General features: G+C 43.3%; 1 protein-coding gene across 1 annotated transcript in view; it reads right to left on the bottom strand.

The window, feature by feature from the left end:
* Positions 1 to 5,620: 5,620 nt before the first annotated feature.
* Positions 5,621 to 15,656, bottom strand: part of syt1a (synaptotagmin Ia) — a 32,471-nt gene continuing 22,435 nt past the window's right edge. The window contains exons 6-8 of the mRNA XM_061069305.1: positions 15,477 to 15,594; positions 8,169 to 8,302; positions 5,621 to 5,827 (exon numbers count right to left, since the gene is read on the bottom strand). Of these exons, the coding sequence (XP_060925288.1) occupies positions 5,621 to 5,827; positions 8,169 to 8,302; positions 15,477 to 15,594 (459 nt within the window). The remainder of the gene's footprint in view (positions 5,828 to 8,168; positions 8,303 to 15,476; positions 15,595 to 15,656) is intronic.

Here is a 15,656-nt window from a genome sequence, read left to right as displayed (position 1 = left end):
GTTAAGCTAGAGGTCAACATACACCAGTGTCCGGTCTCTGTTTTTAGAAAATAAAAGCATCGATTGGGAAATCACTGTTTAAATTTGCCTTAAAGTAACATTTAGTAGCTTCAATATATAATGAATAGTCTCAATACTCAACAAGTTAAGTTTAATACATTTTAATACGGTTTGTATCTTTAAACTGAACAAAACATAGTACTTCCGGTATGAAAGCAGCTAACTTTAGCTTACTTCTGCAAAAACACGATGCTCTGATGATACTTCCGGTTTGCCTCTCAAAAATAAAAGCTTGCGATAAATAATATTCAGGAAATGAACACACTTCAAACTAATAAAAGCTCACAAGTAACAGTAAATAGTTTAATGAGTTTATTGTTAAAGAGTTTAATGTTTAATGAGTTTAATGGTTAATGAGAATAAACAGTTTGATATAGTGTGTTTCGGCTCATATTTCACTTTAAATTTGACTTTGCAGCTATAAATATGATATAATATACAACAACAAAAAAAATTAACTCTTTTATTTCTATTTTTGTTTGTTCAACACGTACCTGATCTATAAGTGCAATGAAGCTCGTGTGTGTGTTTACTCTGTTTGCAGCATATTTATCTATTTACTATTTCACTTATTACTTTTTTAAACCGTTGTAGCTTTTATGCCTTTTGAGGAAATAACAAAACTCATATCACCTGTTGCTCTTAATCCACAGGAAATGATTTGATGGAAAATACTTTACAGACTCAAATTAAGTGTTTAACTTTGGGGCGAAATACCTTGAAATGAATGGTTAATGTTTAAATGCAGATGATTTTCAAAGGCGACAGAACTTCACTGATACTACTATTGTAGAGATGTTTAATCTGTCATTGACGAAACTGATGTAAAATCTGAACTATTTATAAGAATTAAGAATATATAAAGAAAAGGTGGAGGACAAATTCATGTCCATGTCTTCTAAACGACGTCAGTGAACAGTCCCCTGATGGAAGCTGGTGCTCGGGTCAAAGAGAAAACAAACAGCGTGGTGCTGCTTTGCGTCCTCTAGGGGGCAGTAGTGACCCGTCTTACCCATGATGCACCAGCCAGTTGAAAGTTTAGAGACAAACAGCATCACTGGAATTGGAATTTGTCACAGAAGTGAAGCATGGAGGCACATTGCTGTTGGATATTAGTGGAGTTTGTGACTCACGCCTCGGCTGCAGATCGATCCTCCCACTGCAGCGCTGCACTGGGATCAATACACTGTTGTGTTATTATAAGAAGACCCCATTAGAGCCAGTGGCAGCCCCCCCCATCTGCCCCTAATGAAGCCCGGTGCATCGTGCACATGAAAACACGACATGATGAGCTTCTGTATCAACAGGAAATAAAACATTTTTTTATTGATCATTTGTGTATATGAAGTTATATAACAACAGTCAGAAAACTCCACAGAGTGAATCACTACACAAAGTGAAACGAAACTGTAAAACACCTCGTCAAAAATGAAGGTATACACAGCGAAGATAACCGTCGGCGGCTCGCAGGCGCCGCGAGCGATATGGCAGGAAAACACACACACCCCAGAACAGTTCTACGAGATCACAGAGAAAAGAGTTGCACACACGAGATACTCAAGCAGGCAGTTGATATACACGAAAGGCAACTAGGATCTTTCTACAGCATCAGATTCTAAGACTTGTACACAGGTTTGTTTTTGTGAAAGGTCAGCGTGGCCTTCGTGTCACTGGAGAGAATCTGGAGTTTGTCCCGGTCACACAGAAGAGAGCTGATCAGGTTTGGGGGGTTTGATTATTCGTGCGTACTTTGGTAGGAAACCGTAATAAGAGGAGCATTGCGTTGCAGTGCAGGAAATGGCTTTTTGCTTTGAGGGGTCCTTCCCCCCCGCCCCACCCACTACAGGCCTCCCAATCCAATGGGTTTCTGCAATGCTGCCCATTACTGGATTCCCTGATACATGCAGCCTGCACACGTCTGTCACACGTCTGTCAGCTGTTCCTGTTGACTTGCTCGGGCCGTGTTTGCACTTGAATCCATTTCTGTTTTTTAAATATTTAGATTCATGAATCTACGAATGAAAACGACGCGTGAAATCCAAAGCGTCCCTCCGGGTGTGTTGGAGAGGGGCTGAGATTAATGCAGCTGTTTTTTAAAGTAGAGTCGATCAGACAGAGAGGAAAATGAATTTCCTAATAGTTGAATAAATATAAACAAAATGACAAAAAGTGCAAAGTACATCTAATCTCACGGTTAAAGGAATCGACACCAACCTGTACTGTACATTCAGATTCTTCATCTCCAACAGAAAAGGTTTGTTTTTTTATTTAAGTGAAACAAAGATCCACTATGGAGAAAGGAAACGTTGTGATTGACAGATAGTCAGAGACAGATATGATATTTGCGGCTGAATAATCCCATTTATGTCACCTAATATTGAATCTACATCTTTTCACACGGTTATGTAAATATATACACAGCATTTTTTGGAGGGGTTTATATATTTGAAACGTGATGCGTGTGGTTTGGTATTAAACTCCCTGAAGCTTCTGATGCTGGATCTGTGTGCAAGAGGAGGAAAAACAAACCAGCGAGAAAGGGAGGGAGCGCTAAGAGGTCGCCGGGCCTCGGGCTCCGACCCGCGTGTTCGAATCCACGTGTGCTGTGTCCTAACCGTCTCTCTGGACTCCGATCAATCCCTCTAAAGGTTAGCATCGTTCTTTTTTCCCAGGCAACAAGTTACCCACGGTAACACTATGGGATGAACATACAAATATTGCACAGTGCTCAACAAAATGCTGCGTGAAGCGACCCCCCCCGCACATCGTCAAACATTGCCCCACCTTGGTTTATTTTTTGTCTCTCTCTCTCGTTCTCTCTTTCTCTGCGTGTAGAAGGGAAAATGGCATTAAACGCTACGACACCACTACAGAACAAACTGTTTTTTTCGCTACCTACTGATAAAGTCTACATCTCTAAGCACACACGGCAGTCACAGTGATACACGAAGCAGTCCTCGGCAGACTCCTATGGAATGACACGTAGCTTTTATCGTAATAGTGCTATCAACCACACAGTAACATTGAAAACATTTAGAAAGTCCTCCTGAAGCTATAGCATCGAGTATATGCAAGAGGTTCCTCCGAGATAAGAGACTTCATGGTTTTCATAGAGTGAAACTTATTTCCTTTCCTAATTGGACCCGTAGTAAAGGACATGATGGACGAGTAGCCTACACAGACCATTAACTTGTACGGTTGCTTCACGCTCTCTCTCGGTGAAGTCCTGTGCCAACAAGAAAAAACAAAACGGAGAAAACTGCTGTTGGCTGAAACGTGATTTGTCATCAGGGCTTGCTTTCTTTCCTCTTTTTATATTTTCCTCCGCCAAGGTGAAAAGTTTTCGTCTGTTTGTTTGAATTGACGACTGAAGAGGTTTTATTGAAACTTGGTGAAAAGGCGGCAGATGAGTGGAGAAGGAACCGATCGAGGAACTTAATCGAATCCAGAAATGCTTTTGCACTTGTTGTTGTTTGGTCTGTGGTGAAGCTGGTGCCAGCTTTTCTTTCTGAAGCTGTAGAAGCGACCTGCAGTAGAGCGGCTGCACATAGAGCTGTTCACTTGTTTGATTAAAGTTCAGTGGAGCATCAGTTGTGGTGAACGTGCTGTGGCTGCAGAGCGCTGGTCGCTTGGTTATAAAATATTAAACTTATCTAAATCGCACCATCATAATTCCAGATTGAAGCTGATAAGACGAAGGTTTCTTTGCCACAGACAGTCGAACATTTCTGGAATTATCACGTAGATTTAATCTTTCTAGATTTGTGCCAATTTCTCAAAGAAATAACGCAATCGAAGGGATCGTGGGACCTTGGCGGAGGTGCAGGCGATCGACTCCCTCCCCCCCGACACGTGTCCTGAAACCAAACCAGCCAACAACCGCTCCCCCCCCAAAAAAACTAAAAAACGCTTTCCACAGAAGTCAACAAGCTGGTTCATAGACATCCAGTGCAAAAGAAGCAGCCACGTAAAAGGTCAAACTGGCAGTGAAACATGGCGCCGCTCTATTGTCACTGTGAGAAGGCAACGCAAAGCAAAGACTGCGATGGACGGCACCGCTGCAGCCAGAGACATTGTTCCCGATTAACCAAAGCTACGACCCCCCCCCCACATGGGTCACCTCCCCGGAAATGGCAGTGTTTAGAAACTCGCTTCACCTCCGTCAACATTACCCTGACACCCCCAAAGTTTAAAACGACTTTTTTTATTTCTTCTCCTCTCCTCTGATTGAAGGCAAAGGGGATCGTGTCAGAAGAGCTTCCCCTGGTGTCAGTAGATTCCCCCCCCCCCCCCCCCCCACCGTCCCAGCCTTTAGTAAAGAGTGTAAAAAAAATCATGCAGTTTACTAAAAATAGTCGAGACGCTGAATTGCTCTAAAAAATATTCTTCTTCAAACCAGAGGCACGACTCCCTGTTTGTTTTTGTGTTTTTTTAAACTCGGACCCCGGCCGAAATGCGACGACTCCCCAGCGACTACAAGGCTGATTAAAGAAAGCAGGTAACAAAGTATTGTTAAATTAGCTTAAGGACACAACGGCTACAGCTCGGTGCTTCTTCCACACGGGGCCCGTTTCTCAGGGGACAACAAAAGAGTCTGGATATCGGAGGCGGGAACTTCCCACTTCTTGGAAAAGAATAAAATTAAAAACGAAGCCAGTAGAAGTGAGCGACGGCCTTTTAGAACCAGGACCTTCTTCACTTTGACGGCCGAACACGGAGAAAAGGAAACGCTGACGGGTTTGTGTTGTTTCTGGGAACGAGCTCAACACGTAGGTCCTCTGATTGAGAAATAAGTAGAAAAAGTCATAAGAAATCATGTGCTTGTATTATTTCCAGCAGCATAATTAGTTTCCCCCCCACAGAACCATAGCAGTTAATGGCCTTGTGTTTTGGAGCTTTGTGTGTATATATATATATATCCACCAGGTTTTCTGTGATGATCCTTCGCTGACTTCGTCCCCCCCACTAGCAGGTTGGAATTAATTTTCCCTTTTTATATCTGGAATGCAATAAGGTAATAAGGTAGAATTTTTAAATCCTGGGATATATAATATTGGCTTTCCTCTATATCTGCATTTACATCATTTAAAATAGAACATCTTATTAAAAACATCGAGATATACACGGATTAGGAAACGGGTAACAACATACAAACACATAAACTAGAAATCATTTTTGTCTGCATACTTATATATACAACTGTGGTACAATAAATTCTTTCAGTCATGCGCTATCTATACAGATCGTATTGCTTAAAAGAAGGGGGGGGGGGGCGTCTCAGGGCTCGATGGGGGAGGAAAGAAAAACTGCAGAATCAGGGTGGAACCGAATATTAAAAACTATTTAAGAAAACAAAAAGAGAAGAGTAGGGACCTGATAGAAAAAGCGGAGAATATGACGTGACAGGAAGTTTCAACAGTTAGGGAGTGGTCGTGAAATTCAGGGTTGAAAGACAGGGGGGGGGGGGTGGGGGGGTTACATGGATGGACCCATATATCACTGAGGTATTTACACATACTGGCTAAAGAGTACTACAAGGCAGGTGCTGAAAGGGCCCTGTCTATTTCTTGGTGGAGAGCTGAGCGTCCACCTCCTCCTCGACCTTCAGCACGTGCCACTGGGCGATGGGTCTCCGGGGGTTGGCCAGCATGTCGGACCAGTGGCGCAGCTCCGTCCCCGAGCTGTTCAGGCCCACGAACACTTTGCCGATGGCGTCGTTCTTGCCGATCTTGTCGTAGTCCAGGACGGTTATAACAACTTGCACTTTCTGCAGAGAGAGAGAGAAGAGGAGGAGGAGGAGGAGTCAGGAGAATGTAAAGCAAAGAATGTTTCCGTCTCATGCTGTTGTTCTCTTGCTCTTGTTTTTCCAAGATGTCTGCTGTTGTTGAGCTCCTCTCCTCCCTCCTCACACCCATGACCCAGTTCTTCTATTTGCTCTCAATAAAACACGAATGTGAAACTATATTTTTGATTTATTTGAAACTGTATTTTTAGAAGCTCGGTAAATAAAGCCGAGGCTCCACTGGATCCCGGGTTATTACAGAGTGTGAAGATGTTTGTGTGTTAAACTCTCGTAACGTACGCAACACACAGGTGTTCATTAACAGGACGTGACCTTCCAGACCAGGCCTCCGTTATTTATCAAACAGAGGCGAGTGTTTGATGCCTGGGAGACGCGGCTTGTCCACGTGTTTATTCAAAGGGACGCGGCGAGGACGACTGACCCGGGCGTCGGCGTCGGCCTCAGAATATGAATTAGTGCACAAAGAGCCCTGATTAAGTTTCGATCCACTGGAGCCACCTGCATGCGCACGGGACCTCAGTGGTGCGAGCGTGCCTAATACGCCGTGTAATGAAATACTGCAGAAGGTTCCCAGCGGCCGGTCGGGGGTTAGTTGATTTTTAAAGGGACAGTTCACCTTCAACTCTCTCATTGAAACTGTTTCATGGGAGATTAGCAGAATCGCACTAATCGTCCCCGACCGGTCAGATCTGTCCAAACTCTGCTGCTCCAATAATCATCTTAACTGAAATTTCAACATATTCAAAAAGCAATAATAAGGTTATTCTTAAGATAAGGTAATCTTTTTCTATATAGCAAGAAAGGTAGGCAGTTTTTTAAAGCTTATACAGTATATATCACGTACAATGATACTTTACGTGGAGTTTTATTTTAACTTTATATCGTAAGATATTTAATATACAGACATGAAAGATCTTCTCATCTCACTCTTTGACAGAAAAACACATTTCCCAAAACACTGAACTATTCCTTTAAATTACAACTTCTGGATTTTTATGTTCATCTGAATCTTACACTCTTACACTTTTTAAATGATATTTATCTTGCTGAATAAATGTATCTTCACGATAAATACAGTAAATAATATACTGATCTTTTTATAGATTGTTTTCTGCGTTTAGATTCATCCATGAGCTTCACAAACCAAGGGAGACACGGTTTTACAGTTTGCATTCGGCATCATGAGTGAAAAAGATGCGTGCGTAAGAGACAGTGGATGAAAACAAATTAATCTAAGTGGTGTCACTGAGTGCATCGCAGCTAATTGTGTGTGTGCGGAGGAGATTGTGGAATAACCAACCCTCTGTTAGTGTAACCTGATAGACCAATTAAAAGCACTACTTGTAATTTCCCAGCAATCTCTGAGACAATTAAAATCTTTAGATTAATTACACAAATAGTCCCGAGGTCAAGTTCAACTGTGATCCAACGCTCCGCCTCCGCTGATGAAAGCTCGTTGGGCGACTGATCCGCGCAAACATTAACAAGACGAGGAAAAAAACCTGCAGAGAAATTGATTTACAAACTAAAGATGTATTTTACAGTTATTGTTGTCAGAGAAATCCGGTTGTAGTTTGAAATTCTCAGAGTGTGTGTATTAGAAATCAGCCTTGGAGCCGTCAGCGATGTTTCATCAGTCCATTAGTTTCACGTTTACAACCTCTTCATGTAGCGACGCTGCAGTTTTACTTGACCTTTGAGTTTGATTTTTTTCCTCAGGTGCCTCTCAGGTCCTCGTTCAAAACACCCAATCAATGACGAGTTTATGATTCAATCAGCGGCTAATAATTATTTAACCATCACCCCGGCTCCGGCTGATGAGATAAGAAATGCAAATTCCCACCAACATGCTGGTGTCAGCAGCTCTAAGTAAGAGCCTGATTTGAACGGGGTTGATTGGGATCAACACAATTCATTGAATCTGGGGCTCGTGGACCCAAACCTGTGATTTGTGAGCTGTGACAGGTTTAATCAATTCGAGTTGAATTACCTGCCTGAGGAGATAATGTTGTTCTTTCTGGGAAAAGATGCATGCTTTACTTTCTTCTCTGTCTCGAAACGTCAACACGGGCGTCGTATACTTTGCTAAATCATAACGAGCTACATGCTACAGGCAATAACCGAGTGCAGAGCATTCATTAGCTTGTCAAATTGTGAAACCCGGGCAGATTTAGACTGAAGTGCCTTTTATTGCACTGCTATAATGAAAAGCCTCTAAACCGGTTATTTGGGAAACGAGCGCCCACTTATCAGTTCTTATATGAAGTCGCGTGTCGGCAGGTAGCTTCAGATCCGTCACACGTACCTGGATTTGTTCGAATGGGACTTCGAAGCTGAAGGACTCGTTGTAGTACGGGTTCAGGGTGTTCTTCTTGATTGTCGTCTTCTTCTTCTTCAGCCTCTTGCCGTTTTGCATCAGGTGGATCTTCACGTATGGATCTGCGGAGAAAAAACCCCACAAAGAATAAATGCAAACCATTAAAAAAGCGCATTGAAATGATTTGTGGCCACTTGAGGGCAGCACACTTGACACCCTGTGTATCTTTGCCTTGTAAATCTGATGGGGGGGGAACACGTTGATTTAGAGCTTTTTGTTTCCTGATGCGTCTGAAAATGACGCTGATGAAAAGTAAAGTTTATTTAAAAACCTGCTTTGGTTTGATCCACTGTAAATATAAAAACATTGATTATGACAGTTTCAATGTGTTGACCTCAGTAATGGATCAATGATCTGCAGGTTTTAAAAAGCAAGGCAATGACAGTCCTGCGTTTTCCATCACTCAGTTAACCAGAGCCTCCTTTTCATCTGAACGCCATCTCAAGTAGAACCCAAGTGGCTGGCTTCATCCACTCTGTGGCAATCAGGCAGAGTGTGTGTTTGTGTGTGTGTGTGTCTGTGTGTGTGAAAACAACAAATCAGCGTCTCTCTCTTTCGATAACGACGCGACGCTGCTCCTCATGATTTGTTTACACTCTCAAAATGGTCATCGAAAGTAAATTGGACGAGAAGAGAGTTCGGTCTCGAGTGCGTCGGCAGTAAATCGCCTTTTCAAACTGCCAGAGAAATGTTTCTGTGCTTTAATTGAGCCATTAGAGGGACAAGGTGAGAAGAGAGAAGTTCTAATGAACAGCTGGAGAATGTGAGAAAGTTCCAGGGTAATTTTCAACAGATGAATGGATGGACTCGGTAATTACTGCGATTCAAAGATTAAAATGCTCGGCTAATTTTATTCCCACTAAATAAAAATCTATAGCCGCCCGCGCCAGGTTGGTGCTAATTAATTTATACGAGTCAGAAAATATATGTCCCGATTCGTCGTTGGTGTTTTAACACATAATCAAGTTGTAATTAATATTTAACAGATGTGATCTTAACTCTTTATCGGCCACAAGTAGGTTTGTTATGGATTTCACTTAAAGCTTTTACCGATATGTATAGCTAAACATTTTGTTGTGCTGAAAAATCAATTTAGATGGAGGAAAGTTCTTCCCCCAATATAAATGAATGACTATACAAGTAATAAATAACCAAGGAAAGCCCAGAACTTTGTAGATTCTGGTTCCATGTGTGAAGTCCCCATAATGATGCTTAATGATCCCAGCTCACCATCCTGAAGAATAGAAAGAAAACTTAATGAAAAACACTTTGCGTCATTGATCATTTGGAACAAACCAGCGTGTTGGAGACAAACAACCACAATAATCTCAGAAATGCTAATGAGGTAGGATCCCGCCTGAGGCCGACAATCGCCTGTCTAAATACTGAGAGTCTCTCAGAATGAATAAAGGAAGACTTTGAATTAGGGCTTGTAATTAGTCGCTGAGATGCCACTTGCTCTGATAATCTGGATTTATCTCCGGATCCCAGATGCATTCTGCATTTATCAGGTTTATTTTTGATGTATTGGCTGCTCTCACAACAAAAATCTCAGTCTCAGGTTGGAAGATCGCAGGATTTCTAGCAAATATCAAACACTGAACAAGCTTAGCCGCAATAATCTTTCATCCAATTTAGGAGGATGAGGAGCCGATTGCAGCCGAGTCCGGGGAAGCTCACATGATTATGGAGAGAAAACCACAAAAACAGAGCGAGATGGATAAACAGCAGCAGAGTAAGTAAACGACAGAGGCAGAATATAAAGGTATAGCCGGCTGCTAATGGAGTGGGTGTCCATTACTACTCTCCTGCTGAGAGGAGCCGGAGCGCCGGGCTGATGGAAACAGGGAATGAGGATGGTGTGTTGTCAATTAATGAAGAGAACGAATACGTGAACTAGTCCTTAGCAGCCGAGTGTCAAACATCAGAATGAGGCTCTTACATCCTGTTGTCATCCATCGACTCCGTGTCGCACGTTATCAGACTGGGCCTCGACACTGGGAAACTAAAAGTCTCATACTTTGGGATTTCTGTTCGTAGATCTGCTGATTTGTATCGTTCAGTCACGGTTTGATCGGTTGATACGTGGCCTCCTCTGCCTCCTGGAGGTCACAGGTCTAAAGGAAATTCAAACACTGAAGATGAGGAGTGTCTGGAAAAGAGATCTTTTGAGATTCGCGTGCGCAAACTGAAAAATAACGACCTCACATTCTCACATTGTTCCATTTGAGGAACACAATCAAAGGACAACTGACAGCTCCTTTTATTTCTGTTTCATGCACAGCGACAGTTCATACGTCTTTGGCCGTAATAATGACTTTAATATCGAGCACTTCTTCAAACTGAATGTCCATGAAAAAAGCCTGTTTCTCATTTCTGACTCTTTAATGACGACTGTCCCTGCAGCAGCGTTTCTTAAGTTTGACTTCTTCTTTTCATCAGAGACGATAGGAGACACTGTCTGCAGTTGACGTTTTAACATTCACTACAGAAAACAAGATATGCATTTGATTGACACACAAATGACTGAGGGGCGCTGGCTGCGTGGCCCAAACAAGCCGATGATCCGAGACACATAAATAAAGAAGCAGAAATTTGTTTGTGTTGCAGGGAAAAGCTAAAATAGGATTTATCTGGTTCTAACCCAGAGAAGATCCAGGCTTAGCATGAGGGATTATCTGGTGTATGAGGAATATGTTGCACTATTTTGGGTAATGTTGGCTGAGACCCATGGAGTGTAAACTTCCCCCAGTTTACCCAGTTATTAAACAACATATTATTCTTTGCCTTGGAAGTTATTAGTTGTATTTTAGGCTAACAAGCTTATGACTAGCTTCCATAAATACACCGATCATCACTTTTCTTAAACATTTACTTTACGGATTTTTGTTTTGGGCTAAAAAAGACTCAACCCTCCAAACCCTGGTTCCAGTTGTAGTCACGACAGCAGAGCTATGATGGTTCGTTATTACTGTGATGTAGCTTCAATATGTAAAGTGCATGTCATGTATCCTCTCATTGAGCCTGAGTGAACACAATACATCAGCTGAACGGGAGATAACTCCTTCTCCGGCTCAAAGAGAAAACACCTGTGGCGCCGCATCGCCGCAGACGCTCTTATCTCTCCGGGCAGCAGATGAGATTTTGGCGTTATTGAGTTTCGGAGGTTCGCCCGTACCTCATATCCGGCCCATTTTACCATCTCATCCCAGACGGGTGTAATCTCTCCCATTTTATGGATGAATGGCGGCGCTATTGACGGCAGAGCTCTTCCTCACATATGTGTGCAGGGCAGAGGCTCGTCTTCGCTATTCCTGAGGGTTACTTGTCTGAGGCCTGCATGGTTTTATGAGGTGATGCACCATCAATCGTCCGTACACCCCCCCCCCCCCCTCAAGGTTTGAGCTGTGTAATCTGCAGGAGAGTTAAGTAGAGCTTCTCAAGCAGACTAACCTTACGTATAGTTCGTATGTTAACCTGTGGATTAACGACATCTGTGACTCATTGGGGGGACGGCCTATTAAAATTTTTTATGACATACATTAACATTACATTAACACCAAACGCAGAATGATTTTCTGCGTTTGGTGTTAACCAAACGCAGAAAGGGTTAACCCTAACCCTAACCCTAACCCTAAAGTTGTTGTGTGGTTGCGGTTGCACGGTTTAATATTGCCTGGTTGTCGTTTTAGCTTTTCCTCGTCTCATTTTGGATTTGCGATGGTGGAGGCACCCAAGGGTGACTGTCAGTTTAGTTTTAACACACTCAACTCAGTTGTGGATCACACACACACACACACACACACACACACACACACACACACACACACACACACACACACACACACACACACACACACACACACACACACACACACACACACACACACACACACACACACACACACACACACACACACACACACACACACACGCTCCACATAAACACGACAAAGTGTTTACAGTAAAACTCAGACCCACAGTGCAAACCATTGGGATTGTGCTGCATGCTCTGAGAATCCTAATTATCCGACAGCTCTAAATCCCTTTGTCACTCATCTGCTTCTTATTATCGACATCTTTGGAATTTGCATTTATTAAAGCAAAAGAATTCCGACAAAGAACATTAAAAAAAAAAACCCTGATCACTTTCAAATTGTTTTTCTTCTCTCAGGCCTGTTTTATCATTTGAATGATCCTGTTGCTTTCCTGCCAGGGAGAAAAGCCTGGAAGTCCAACCACCCGGAGCAACAAGACAAATAAACCCTGGAGCCGAGAGCGCTGACGCTGAGCCGGAGCGCCGGGTCGAGGCAGCGCGGCTTCATTACCGCCGACATGGTGCCCGTGTGCTTTGATAACCTCCCCCACTGTGGCCCATTACCTGGGTCTGTGCCGCCTCACGGCCCTCTGGGACACCTTGAGCGCTACAAAGAGAGGCGGGACAAAGCACTTCTGCCGCCACCGCCTCTATAAACCATTTAGCCTTTGAGATGTTCAGCCTTTGTGTTCGACACACTCTGGAGTCTGACTCACCTTTTCACGAGGCAACAGCCCAGAGGATCGAGTGTCGTGGAAATTCAGTAAAATGCATCATTTTAAACAACTATTTCACAAAAGGAAAGGACACATCTGTGGGTTCAAAGAGATGCTCACTCGAGGACGAGCTCGCCTGCCGCTGCGTTCTCAGGCTTTTAAAACTTAACCTTCTACTCGTCTGGAGTCTGTGTTGCTAAACTGGAAAATGCAGCCGAGTTCTTTCGAAATCCGACGGACGTTTCATTGGAACTCTACATTAGCTGTGGAGCCGGTTGAAAGAGGAGAGAGGAAGAGCAGGTTGTCTGTTATGAGGCTGGGATTATTTTGAGACGACAGCTAAAGAGCAGGTTGCATCACCGCGGCTGAACAGTGGCTATTGTGAGACGCACCAAAAGTAGACACCCATTTAAAAACAAAAATTTCTATCTTCGATTTTGTCCATTTTTTCCACGAAGCAAAGTGGAGGAGAAGGATTTGGATGTTTCATGAGGAGCCAATCAAAAGAATTATTTCTGATTATACATTGGTTAATGATAATACCCACATCTTCCTCTGTGAGCCATAATTAGGCACGGTAAACAGGATGACAATAGAGGAGAAGGCTGATCCCAGGCCATCAATTACTTGTCCTCCTCCTTAAGCTCTGGCTGAGCCGCCTTGTGGATGGAGGCTAATTATTGTTATTAGCGACCTGCCCATTATTTCATCCGTCTGCTGCACTTTTAAGTGTTGTCGCTTTGTTCAGAGCAGAAAACGCAGGGCGCAGCTAACAAAGATTTAAATCAAAACTCAAACTGCAATTTAGAGTATATTCTGGTTGTGTGTAATTAGAAACGTGCACTGTGCTATTACCGCACGCTAATAATTCACCCTGAACCCCCCCCCGCTACGGATGAACGCACACGGATAAAACATGCTCCAATTAAACGTGACATACAGCGCACGGTGTCAGAGTGTCCTGTAGTGCAGGAGAGCAAACTGGCCTTCAAGGTTTTTTTTTTATTCTGGCATCGTCGCCTTAGCTGGAAACAGGAAGTGGTGACAACGACAGGTGACGGCTAATGACGGCAGCAGGAAACGGTAGCGGGGGGGAGTTTTTCTCTTTCTTACAAATGGCTGCTTGAGCTGGTCCGATAGATGAAAGGAAGATTGGAGCTGTTAATGCCGTGTTACTGTACCGCGGCGTGTTCGGGCTTTATGTGGAGAGACCTGTCTGTCAGGCAGGAAGTAAGTGGACCCAGGTGTGTGGTAATTGCAGTGCAGGGAAGAGCGCATTGGAGAATTTAGAATGAAGCCACAGGAGAAAGTCAAGGGAGAAGCAGGAGGAGACTGTATACTGGTCGGTCTCTGGCCCCAGAGAGTTGAATTTGATGCTTGATTCTTAATCTGATGTTGTTGTTTCGATCAATACAACAGTGATGACCAAAGGGAAACTATGGATTTTAGTGGTGAATCTTCGTTGTGCTGCATTTAGACTTTAATTGCAAATACAAAAGTCAAATTGACAACATGCCCGTCAGTAAAACCAATCAACATCAAGGATAGGTTGCGAGATAATAACAAGTTGTGCGATTAAAGATGTAAACGAGAGGGAAAATCAACTAACTACTGTGGACATTTGTATGCACCAGAAACCTCGGAGGAGAAAGAGCAGGAGATAATAACGATGGTTGAAGTCACTGGGATCATTTCTGCCACGTGTGTTTTAGCTGTTTCCTGTCCCAGCATGTTTTGGTGTCATTTCATGTCGTATGGCATTTTCGCTAACTTAAAAATAGCAGCAGTGACGCTTTGGGCTTTCACCTCTATTTCCGACACTGTCACCGATCCTTATGGGCTGTGTCCCGATACTTCTCACACTGTTAAAATTACTGGAAATAATGAAAAACGCCCTATTGGGAGTTCCCTGAGCCCAAAATCTGTCAGCTGCTTCTTTTGTCTGATAAACAGTCTCAAACTCCCCAGATACTCCATATAATCAGGTTTTAATCAAGAAGGCTTGGAAAGACTTCTCTGACAAACATTGACACAGCAACCTTCATATTTTAGGAGATAATTGGCTTTTGGTAGTTTTGTTTTTTCAGAGAAGAATCCCAGTGTTTATACCTGTGTGTGTTGAATATAATTACAGCGTGACTCAGGTATATTTGGATCTAAAGCTGTAAAAGCAGCTCTGCACCTTTGCTGACTTGCCTCGACAGGAGATTCACAGTTTAACACAACGAGATTCTTTCATTTAATCCCTTGAGAAAACTCACTGTGTCTGCGTTCGAGTCAGATCATGTTTTAAATGGAACATCTGTGCCCCTGTGACTGATGGAGACAGTCGTGTGTTGCGTTGTGTTGGGTTGTGTTGTGTTGTGTTGTGTTCCTGTCGTCAACTTTGTGCGTCTGGGTGTTACATGTACAGTTTCCAGCTCTCTTCTTCTCTAACAAGTGGCACATTCAGTTTATGTGAGTGGCCTGTTGGTGCTGCACCACAACAAGTGTCATTCTTTTCTTCATTGGTGCACACTACAATCATTAACGCATCTCCAACACAACATCAGGTCTGAACGTTGGAGTTTCTTCAGGATCTCAACATCTCAGAAAAATGTTGTAAGTGAGGCAAAGTGCAGTGCAGGCATAATTACAGACAAAGGCCCTGTAAGAGGGAAACTCAGTGGGCACACACTCATGCACAGCCTTGATTCTCCTCACCTGATAAGCCTCCCACGTCCATTTTCTTCAGGTTCTTGGCCTCGAGGACGACCACCGTCAGCTTGCCGGCGGTGGGCACGTACCGCAGGGAGAAGCAGATATCGCCCAGCTTCTCTTGCTGTGGGAGAAGCAGAGACATGGCAGAGGGGAGAGAACGGGTTTTTAACAGCACCGACTACA

This window comes from Limanda limanda, chromosome 1, assembly GCF_963576545.1.
Source record: "Limanda limanda chromosome 1, fLimLim1.1, whole genome shotgun sequence".
Lineage (NCBI taxonomy): Eukaryota > Metazoa > Chordata > Actinopteri > Pleuronectiformes > Pleuronectidae > Limanda > Limanda limanda.
Note: the sequence above shows the minus strand (reverse complement) of the source record. Positions and strands in the feature narration are given on the sequence as shown.